Source organism: Phoenix dactylifera, chromosome 6, assembly GCF_009389715.1.
Source record: "Phoenix dactylifera cultivar Barhee BC4 chromosome 6, palm_55x_up_171113_PBpolish2nd_filt_p, whole genome shotgun sequence".
Lineage (NCBI taxonomy): Eukaryota > Viridiplantae > Streptophyta > Magnoliopsida > Arecales > Arecaceae > Phoenix > Phoenix dactylifera.
Window position 1 is genome coordinate 18,231,687 of NC_052397.1, and position 11,270 is coordinate 18,242,956.

General features: G+C 45.0%; 1 protein-coding gene across 1 annotated transcript; it reads left to right on the top strand.

Moving 5' to 3' along the window:
• The first annotated feature begins 4,202 nt into the window (after positions 1-4,202).
• On the top strand, positions 4,203-10,147 carry LOC103723946 (BEL1-like homeodomain protein 4). Its single transcript, XM_008815042.4, has 5 exons — positions 4,203-4,528; positions 4,826-6,124; positions 7,342-7,727; positions 8,450-8,510; positions 9,337-10,147. The coding sequence occupies exons 2-5, from the start codon at positions 4,886-4,888 to the stop codon at positions 9,886-9,888; spliced, it is 2,238 nt and encodes a 745-aa protein (XP_008813264.2). The 5' UTR covers positions 4,203-4,528; positions 4,826-4,885; the 3' UTR covers positions 9,889-10,147.
• The last annotated feature ends 1,123 nt before the right edge of the window (positions 10,148-11,270 follow it).

An 11,270-nucleotide genomic window follows, 5' to 3' on the forward strand; every position in this document is an offset into this window, starting at 1 on the left:
CCATTATGGCTCTTCGAAGTGTCAAACTCGCACTCCACATCCATCTCATTATAAACTCCAACAAACAGCAGCAACGATTCTCCCCTATAAACTTCATCATTTACATATATGTCTGTATGTTTGAATATATATAGAGCAAAAAAAAAAGTTTGTAATTAACCGGAAGGATGAGATGTCCTTGTCTCGAATCCTGAAGTGTCCCTTTCTTCTCCAATTGCCAAGCAACCAGTCACCTAATTTTCTTTTACCATTTAAAAAAAAAAAACTAGTGCTAGATATTTTAGTATTGTGACGTGGGTAGCCCTAGCAAGGACTATAGATTTGTGGCTAGCTACAACCGAGCATGCCGCTGCTTTTTAACCCTAGCCAGCGACTTGTACTGCTACGGATCCATTCGATTCAAAGGAAGCAAGAATGAGTTTGAATTAGTTGTGTAGGTCAGAGCATGCAGCCTGTCATTTTTCCGATATGGCCCATATTGATGTCTGGATGCGAGCTTAGTCCCAACTCTTTTTTTCGCGGGATGGACCTACCAATACTAAAAGACTAGCACAATAATGCATCGTTGTTGTTGCTATGCTTGCACGATTTTTATCTCTGAAATATTTATATTATAGGTAGATGGTGACGAGCAGCTGGCTTCATCTTAGGTATGTTCCCTGATTGTCCCCACCATTTTTTTCCACCCTAATCCGGATATGGCCAGAGGATAACCCAAATCCTAGTACCAAAATTTATATCTATATTCTTCAGGAGGGATTTTTTTTTTTTTTTTTGAAGAAAAGAAAGAAAGGTAAAAACAAACGAAAAAGAAGATGAAGATAGATGGTCCCGGTTGGTGACAAATGGGTTGGAATAGGCGGGGCCCGCGGTTTCCGTAACGAGGCGGCAAATGGCATCGCGGCGGGCCCCGCTGCCCCCGCTTGTCCCTTTCCTCTCGGTCGCTTTTCCGGGCCGGACTCCGACGGCATCTGCCCCTCGCCCCCCGTTACCACCTAATTTCGCTTCCAGTATTTCCTTCTTTTAAAATTCAACAGCAACTATTAAATGTTAAGTGGAAGGAAAACACTTGAGAGCCGGGGCAGCTGCCTCGAGCTTTCTCCTTTGAAAAGTCGTCGTCGTCGTTCACGGTCACGGGAGAACAGCCCATGGAGGCCAACGGCAGCCAACTATCACGTGTCCCACCTGCCGCAACCCCTCATAAAAAAAAAAAAAAAAAAAAAAAATCTTATTAGAGTTTGGATCGATGCACTAATAAGTGGCGGATGATATAACACGGCGAGACACGCAACAAGATTTGAGTTGTGAGTGTTCGATCATCGATTCAGGTTGTCTCATGCATGAATAATGGTGGGCGATGGAATTGCATCGATCTCAGGATGATTTATGCTCTTCTTATGGGGCCTCTTTGGCAAAGTCATATTGATTCAAATATTTTGCCCCGGTCCCAAACTAATCAATAGCGAATCATGCATGGCCCATTAGCTTTTGAAAATTAGATTGGGCATTAACTAAACTCTCGAGAGAAAAAAAAAAACTCATATTGAAGAATGGATGGTGTCCATAGGAAAGTATAGAAATTCACCGTACAAGTTATAGAAGTATAAACTAGGCACAAGTTGGACTTATATTAGAACAAAATTTATGTAATAATCACTTGTATTTTTATTTCCATATATAAAATAATCTATATATGCAATAACGCGTATTGATCATATAATATATATGAATCCTAATCAAAGTTGATTAAGAAAGACTACCTTGATCTTGCAAGCAATCAAGAAATTCATCACTGATGGGGGATTTAAGGTCCTGTCAAGGGGATTGTTTATGCTGCAACATAAAATTATCCTTTTGCCGCATCATACATTCATTAATGAATATCTTTGCAATCTGATGACGATGCTTCGCAACACGCAAGCCAAATAAACAAACAAACAAATAAATATACTTTCAACTTATCAAAGCCATGCGCGGCACCATTCAGCTTAGTATTAGCGATCGATAAGAAAGAAGGCATCTTATTGGTGTATCTCGACAGATGCTATGTAGCATTTGAACCTGTCCATGGCATGCAAATAAGATTAGGTAAACTTTGTTTTTAATTCTTTCAGGTGTTTCATTCCTGTTTCTTTCCCCTCGGCTTAATCGTGAGATTTTGATAGGCGACTCCTCCTTTCTGCGCTTAATTAAGTTGATGGGGTTTGTTGTATGAGCAATAAACAGTACTCTTTTTTAAGAGTTGTAAAGCCTATATGTAAGAAGCCAAAGCAACGTGATGGGTGAGCCATGGTTGTGGTGATTGGTACGATCCCAAAGAGGGATGACGGTGGGTATCCACCCTTGGTCTTGCAGCAATTTAATGCGATGGGGATAATGATGGTGATGGTGGTGGGAGGTTGGGTGGTGCTGCGGTGGTCCTCGTTGATGGTGGGGTTGAGATCAAGGGAGGAAGAGCAGTAGGAGCCCTACGAGAGGGAGTGTGAGGTTCACGTGACATCAGCCCAAAAGGTGACGCGCGCGCGAGAGAGAGGTTGGCCGGTCACCCATCAATCCGTTTTGCAGTTGAGATCTTTCATACGCGCAGTAATCACTCCCACCTCTTTTTAAGCGCAGTTAATAAGCAAGAACTAAACCCCACCCAAGCTCGTGAAGTACCAAAAGGATCATAGCCTATAAAACAAACCCATCGATATTATTGATAAGATTGGCGAAAAACTTATGGCGCCAATCTCCTGCACACACTGCCCGGGCTTCCTTTGCTCTCTCTCTCTCTCTCTCTCTCTCCCTCCATCCCTCTCTCCTCTCCTGTGTGTTTGTGGCCATTCCTCGTAGCAACGAAGCCATCTCCCACATCTAAGCAGTTACATGTAACCATCTCTCCCTCCCACATGCCCAACCTATCTCGTTTCTCATGTGTCATGGCCCACCCCTCCACCATTCTAAAAATGTTACGACTTGCCACTTCTTTTATTGTGAGGATCCATGTGGGCATGTATTTAGTCTTACATCGGCTAAGCATGGGTCGATCTTGAGTACTTATACATGGTCAAATAATTCAAATAATATCTTTCAACTAGTCTTTGTTGATGAGGTCCTATACGTTGACGGTTGCATGCTTTTTGAACAACTGTTTCGGTGATTCTCGGCTCTTCTCATTTAGTATTAGATTTGTATGTGTCATTTAACATAGCAATGCTTATTGTATCGCTATCTTTTTGTGAATTTGACCTAGTTGGCTCAAGCCATCGACATGTGTCTCTTGAATTTTTGGTTGTCTAACCGTGTTAATCTCACTATTGTCCTAAATTATGGAAAGCAGGTTGCAATCGAGGGTAGCATGCAATCTGCTCCATAATTGTTGCTATCAACTCTTTATTTGATGTTAAGTTAAAATAACGCCCAATCCTTCAATGCCATAGCAATTGTACAAGAGTTAATTTGATCTAAACTAAGAAATAATCAGATATCTCCTCTAACAAATTTCGCATATCTAAACCATTAATCGGATCAACAACATCATGCTCGCACATACATGATCATGACGATTAGGTTTTTTAGAAACCGCGAGGATAAAATAATTGAAATATGGGACTAGGATTGGGTCGGTGTGGCATCCAGTATTACAAATGGGCCAATAATTGAACAAGATGCTTGCTATGAAGAGCCGATAGGATCAAACGGTCATCAGGGCTATCTAACTGAACCATGTGGTAGTGATCGGACCCCTGTAGTGGTGGTGGAGATCATGATAATCGTGAGCCCAAACGCGGAGGCCCTTTTATGGCCATCTCCTCTTTTAAGCTGGGCCTCAAAGATAGGTAGGGGGAATGACAAGAACACCCTCCCCCCAGCCAATGAGAGGCTTAGGCATTAATTAGCGACCTGCCTAAGTCAACATGCATGCCAATAAAAAATGAGGAAAAGAGGGGTTTCTGCCCTTGGTATGAGAGAAGTAGGCCTTCATGTTTTGGTAGTTTTATTTAAAACAAGCGTGTGTTTCACCAGAGAAAAGAGGAGCCACCCACCGTAGTTTTAATAAAGGAGTGGAGGGCTGGCCCTTATCCTTTCGAGGGGTATGAATTGTGGGGGATCTGGAGGTCATTTTACCATCTGGAGTGGGAGTCAATTTTGGGGGAAAAGAAAAGGGTGGGTCTCCCTTTGTTTTTGCCCTTTTTCTTCTCGCTCTCCTTGCAGGCATTTCTATTGTCGCCATTTTTTATGTGAGGTGGGGAATAATAGAAATATAAGGGCTAGCTACTGTCTTAGGGGGGAGGAGGAGAGGAACAGCGACCTTTTTCTTTCGGGGTCTGTCTGATATCGGCCTCCGTTCTATTTCCTTTTTTTCCCATCTTGCTCTTCCCTTTCCGAAGGCGATTGTAGAGGAAGGAGAGTGGAGAAGAAAAGAGCTGAGAGAGAGAGAGCGGGAGACAAAGATCGATGGAGGTCGGGAAGAGGCTTTCAATCCCACAGAAAGACAACGATGGCTTCAAAGTCTAGAGTCCTCCCCACCCAACAACACAACGAGGTAGGCATCACCACCATGAGGGAGGGAAAGATGAAAAATAAATAAATAAACAGAAAGAGAGATTACAAATAGAAAGAAAGAGAGAGAGAGTGAGAAGGGAAAAAGAAATAAAGCCAATTACTTCAGTTCTCCCATGCTTTCATCCCTTTCTTCTTTGCTCTTCTACATATACATCCATACACACATGCACATATATATATATATATATGTATATATATATAGATATAGATATCCATATCTTGATTTCATTAAATTCTCTGTGAACATGGAGTCCCCTGAAATAATTACCATGTGCAGCTAAATTAACCTGAAATTTGGGCTGCCGGCCACCACGATGATGATTGTTGGAACACCGGCATGGGAATAGCGACGCCGCCTTCTCAGCCCGCCTGCCCCTACCTCAGCCCACCGAAGACCGTCTCGAGAACCCCCGGCAGGCCTAATTCCCCGACTTCTATGTCCCAAGGCTTCCACCACGGCATCTTCGGCTTCTCCGATGGCTTTGACAGGTCCACCAGCCAAGAGCAGCAGCAGCAGCAGCAGCACATCGCCCAGCAAAGCCGGCGGGACAAGCTAAGAGTGCCGGGCTTCGAGCCCGGCGGCCATCCTCTTGTCCCCATAGAGGAGCAAGGCGAGGAGTCCAGCATCTACGACTCCACCGCCGCTGCCGCCGGGGCCAGTAACATGCTGTCTGAGATGTTCAATTTTCCCACTTCCGACTTGCTCGCCGGCCAGATCTACCGCCAGACACCGCGGCCAGGGCCGATGGCCGGATTCTCGGGGGACTGGTACGGTGCCAACCGACAAGGGGTGGTGCTGGGTGGTACTGACAATTTGGGCTCCCTTGGTGACTCCACAGCGAAGCACCACCATGATCGCAGCCATCAGCAGCATCCCATCTCGGGGCTGAACGCTGACTCCGCAGCCGCCATGCAGCTGTTTCTCATGAACCCGACGCTGCAGCCACCGCCACCCCAGCAGCAGCACCATAGGTCTCCATCCCCACCTCCACCAGCTCCTCCTCCCACTCTCCACCACCTCCATCACCACCAGCAACAAGCCTTCCAGTCCTTCAGCGATGCATCCTTCGGCGGGGGAGTCGGGGAGAGCCAGGGCCTATCGCTATCGCTGTCGTCGTCGCTGCAGCAATTCGAGATGCCGAAAGCCGAGGAGCTGAGGGTTCGAGATGGGGTGCTCTACTTCAACAACCAAGCGCAGCAGCAGCAGCAGCAGCAGCACCTTTCTTCGCTACACTTACAAGGTCACGGTCACGGCCAGGCAGTGCACATTGAGTGCGGGCCGATGGGAGTGGTGAATGTGCTCAGGAACGCCAAGTACGCGAGGGCGGCACAGGAGCTCTTGGAAGAGTTCTGCAGTGTTGGGAGGAGCCAATTGAAGGGGAGTAGAATAGGGCGGCACGCCGGCAGCTCTTCGAACCCTAACCTTAAGCCTATCCATGGCGGCGGCGGCGGCGCTTCTAGCTCTGCCGCCGCTGCCGGGTCCTCTTCGTCTTCTAAGGACCTCCCTCCTTTGTCTCCTGCTGATAGGTTTGAACACCAGAGGAAGAAGGCCAAGCTCATCTCCATGCTTGACGAGGCATGTATTAAACTCTCTCTCTCTCTCTCGCCCCTACTTTTATCTCTTGTGACACAGCTTTTTTCTACTTTACCACTGCTCTCTCTCTATCTCTATCTCTATCTCTCACACACACAGACACACACATCTGGAGCCTCACTTCCTATTGTTTCGTTTTATAAGTGCAACCGGGAGAGCCTCAAGAATTCCGGCAAGTTGGCCGGATTCTTCTTTCTGAATGGAAAGAGAAGGCCGGCGGGCAAATGGGGTTGGAGTCTGCCGGGGCAACCGAGGTGGTTGAGTTGATCTTACGTCTTTTTTAATGAGATTTCTTCGATAGTGTTTGTTGTACTTTGGATTTATCTATAAGTAATGATATATATGCATACCAATAGGTGGGGTAGAATACTATTAGGGGTAGTTCCAATAAGAAATGTTGGCCTTTGATCTGGGCAGAGATCGCCACCCAAAGGCCCACTCTAGTCTTCTTCTTCCATGCCCGACACGATATGGTAAGCTCCTAACTCCGGAAGTATCTTATTACCCTTCGTAGTAACACTGCTCGATCATCATGCCAATTCATTTCTACTTGAGTTGACCTAGCGGGGCGCCTATATTTTTTTATTGGCACACCCACCAGGGAAAGAGATACACCTATATATTTGTATTGGCGCTGTGAGGCTAGCTCTTCCACAACCATTCTACTACTATGAAAACCCTTCGCTTCCGGCATTCGTTGGTTCCGATTTGGCGCTGCCCTCCTGCTACCTTTCCATGTAACAACCTCCTAAGAGCTAACAGGTTTCACAGAGTTGAGGTCATCTAATTCTCGGCCATCTCCTCATATGTATCATTTTCCTTTCTTCGAGGAAACTTAGCTGCGATGCTGTTCCGTTTCCGTAGTGAGACAGCACCGCATGCAGAAGAGGCAAGCCGAACTTCCAGTTATGTGGTTTTCATCAACCTTCTGCCCTTAATTGAGCTTCCAAATTAAAAGAGCTCAAGACTTCAGGGTGGACCTCATTTTGCTCTCTCTCTCTCTCTCTCTCTCTCTTCAATTTCGTTATTGTAGCAACCGCATAAAACAAAAGGATAATTATTGTACTGGATTTGGCTACATCTCATTTTTGAATTGTCATTATTTTATTTTATTTTTTCTGATACGGATCAACTTGTGATAGTTTCCCTAATTTCCAAAGCAGTTTTGATGGCAAAGTTTCTTCTATAATTCTCTACAGGTGGACAGAAGATACAACCATTACTGTGACCAGATGCAGATGGTGGTGAATTCCTTTGACTCCGTGATGGGCTTTGGGGCTGCGACACCATACACTGCGCTTGCCCAGAAGGCCATGTCGCGGCACTTCCGGTGTCTCAAGGATGCAATTGCTGAACAACTGAAGCAGACATGCGAGCTCCTTGGCGAGAAGGAAGCCGGGAGCAGCTCAGGCCTGACCAAGGGGGAGACCCCAAGGCTTCGGTTGATAGACCAAAGCCTGCGGCAGCAAAGGGCCTTCCACCAGATGGGGATGATGGAACAGGAGGCTTGGAGGCCTCAGCGTGGCCTTCCAGAACGCTCAGTGAATATTCTGAGAGCATGGCTTTTTGAGCATTTTCTTCATCCGTATGTGCTCTCTCCCTTCTATCCACATCATAATTCTCGTTTCGTATGTATTACAGTAGCTAACAGCATCTCGTTTCCTGTCGTCCTCCTCTTGATTCGTGAGTTGCTACTGATGGTCGGTAATGGATACGCTTCCCTCTTATTTCTGCATTTCAACTTCTTTTACAACGCACTACTGTTGAGATCTGTCAAAAGTTTGGGGGCCTTTTGTCCTCTCTTCTGCCGTTTAGCATACTGCGCTTAGTTTCATTTAAAGCGCAACGGCAGCAATGCAGTTGACACTGTTCTCCCTCTCTCATTCACTCGCTAACTTTTACTCTCGTGCGCACAGCTCTCCAGGAAGCGAACAGTGCGAAGCATTAGGTTCTGTCCGTCTACTTTCTTGGCAGTGATTTAAAAAGAATTACTGCAAGCAGTAAATGATTTACACTTTCTGTAGTCTGGGTTTACTTTTATCGAAAGATTCAGCAATGCATTGTCCTTAGGCATTGTCTTTACACCAAGAAAGCCGGGCAAAAGCTTCCTTTTCCTTTTAATATATACATGGATGCCATAACAAGAAGAGCTATTGAAACAGCATTTACTAACTCATCTTGCTCGCCATTTAATTCACAAAAGCAGGCATAGATCTATGGTTGCACATGATTGGTGAATAGAGATGGACACTCTGGATTTTTGGGCAGGGCTGATGTCATTTTCCTCTCTTTTGCTTTTGTTCTCAGGTACCCAAGTGATGCAGATAAGCATCTGTTGGCAAGGCAGACAGGTTTATCCAGAAATCAGGTCTGTCCTCTTCTCCCTCAATAATATAAGAGACGGCAGCTTTTTCAGAACCCATGAATAATTTCTGCCCAGAAAGTAGCAATTCTCGTTGAGGGCTTCAATTGCTTCTTGTTATATTTTTTTCTCTCTCTAATTTTCTTCTGGGTTCCACTCTCTGGCTAACGCTTGAATGCACAGTCAAAGCAACTCAGTCGAGCAGTAGGCGTTTGTGAATTGTTTGGACTGCTCGCACTGCTGCATCACTTCCGGGAATCGAACTTGAATTATTATTATTTTTTTTTCTGCACCAAAAATAGATATATTTCCTTTCTTTTCTTTTCCCCCTCGCGTTCTTCTCGGATTTCGTTATTTCATGACCATACCAATTCATAGTTCAGACAAAGCTCAAATTTGTAAGACCAATAATATTTCGAGCCCTTTTCCGCTATAATCATTGCAGAGCCAATGCATGATAGCATAGAGAAAAAAAAGGAACAGAACAAAACAGTAGCCTATATATATATGGATATATAAAATATGTTTTTTCGGCATCACAGGATTTTGAGGTCCGGTCTCTTTCAAGATTTCTTTTCACATGCTCTTTCTCCCCTTCCTTCTCCCCACAACAGGTCAGACCCAAGAAGAGAACAACGTACACTTCCTTGCACTCTCACTCCCACACAATAGCAGCAGCATTCAATTCCATCCCTCCAGACCAAAGTTTCTACACTGCATGCATGTCACTTTTTACCGTTTGACGCAGAAACACAGACACGCGCACACATCTACATCCACATCCTTCACAGGTATCAGACATCACAGATTAATAATTCTACACCCATTCCAGGTCTCCAATTGGTTCATTAATGCTAGAGTCAGGCTATGGAAGCCCATGGTGGAGGAGATGTACCAACAAGAAGCCACGGAGGGCCCAGAGGAGAGAGATCAAGGAGCACATTCACCGGCACAGCAGCAGCAGCCACAAGGCCAGAGACCGGACACCGATGCGCCATCCGAAATTGACCCATCTCTGGCCCCACCTCCCACCAGCCGGCACCACCACCACCTGCTGGCCACCTCCTCCTCCTCCGCGGACAACCCGCCACCAGCGGCGGTGGGTCATCCATCCAGTGGTGGTGCAGGAGGAGGAGGAGGAGGCGACAATGCCCCCCTCGTCGGCATCGGCGCACCGGAGCTCTGCAGGTCCGACGTGCACATGGGGCCCACCGACGACACTTACCGCTACGGGGCCACCTCCGCCGCCACCTTGGGGCCTGCCGCACAGATGAGGTTTGGGACTGCTGGCGATGTGTCGCTCACTCTGGGGCTACGGCATGCCGGAGGGAATGCCGCAGAGAAGGGCGCCCGCTTCTCGGTCAGGGACTCCAGTGGCTGTTAGGGTGGAGTCAAAGGTTGAAGAAAGAAAGAATTAAAGGAAACAGAAGATTAATGACAGAGATGAATCTTCTTTTAACCATTTTAGCCTTCCTTTTTGTTTTTTAGAGAAAAAATATATAGCAAAAGAACATAGAAATGTATGATATAGATTGTTTTGCAGGCCTTCTTTCTTTTCTTTTCCTTTGTAAATTCAAGAGCACATACATATTGCTATTGGGGAGACGGACCGTCACAAGAACTAAGGATTAATAGCGTGAGCACCGTGCAATGGCTTTTTCTTTTTTTTTTTTTCCCCCTCCCTCGTGGGTTTTGTCGTGTTTCTTTCTACCAAGGTGCCGGATAAATAGTCCCACGCCCTTCCCGAACCTTGGGGTCATGATTGAGCGATTAATGCTAGAAATAGTGGTTGATTGGTGCGGGAAAATGACAGAAGGATATGATTGCCGTGTATTAAATGGCAAACCAGTTAGCCGTGCCCCTCCCTCCTACTTTTCGGCCCCGCAGAAGCAGCTACTCGACGCACTGATTAATGGTCGAGGAGTTTCTTACATCGGTAGCAGCGTAGGAATGAAACCCACCACAATGGCCATTATCGTGAGCTGATTTGGCGTGAGTGCAAGCACAGAGTTCGTAAAAACCTAGCTGTTTTGGACCTTTAATGAACCAATTAATTATTTTTGTAAAAAATATGTTTTCAGAAACCATTGTTATTGTTCTTTTGAGAAACTTCTTCGAAATAGCCAATCCTTGTAGACTCAAAGTTAAAAAACATAATGTCGGAGAAATTTAGATGAAATATTTTATTCATGTAAATGATAAAACGAGAAACCAAATTCTTTGCATTGAACTAATAAGATGATATGCAGTCCGTGTGATGCAATAGTTTCAAAAGTACATTTTTAGAAAAATAATTGAAGCATTGTGAATATCTGGATCTATACACTAATCTATCGGCTATGTATTGGATAAATCTTAAATATTTATGTGGAACAAAAAAATCTAAATAATATTTTTGGGCAAGCTTTTTTTTGTATGAGGTCCTGAGTTGTCACGGCGGGCACGATAGCTTATCATCTTTGGTGAATATAAAAATCAAGTGCGAGGAGGATGAATTAGTAGATGTAATGCACATCTAATTGATCTTTCTTGTTAAGTGCATGGACAAATGGTATTTTGGAAGTAAAAGGGGCTAAGATTTAGTTGATGATTATTTTGGTTATAATTAAACCTTGGTTTCTAAGTAACTTTTTAGGCAAGTGAGGAATTAACTTTTGTTCCCTTTCAAAAAAAAATTGTTGGTTTCTATGAGGTCTTGGCATATCTTATTATGAGTGGAAGGAACAATTTAATGGTGGATAGAGAGATGGTAATTATAGGGATGCA

Excerpts from the sequence above, each read along its gene's own strand:
- LOC103723946 (XM_008815042.4), top strand. The coding sequence starts at position 4,886 with ATGGGAATAGCGACGCCGCCTTCTCAGCCCGCCTGCCCCTACCTCAGC. Across the intron at positions 6,125-7,341 it reads TCATCTCCATGCTTGACGAG|GTGGACAGAAGATACAACCA; the intron begins GCATGTATTAAA and ends AATTCTCTACAG. Across the intron at positions 7,728-8,449 it reads TTTGAGCATTTTCTTCATCC|GTACCCAAGTGATGCAGATA; the intron begins GTATGTGCTCTC and ends TTTTGTTCTCAG.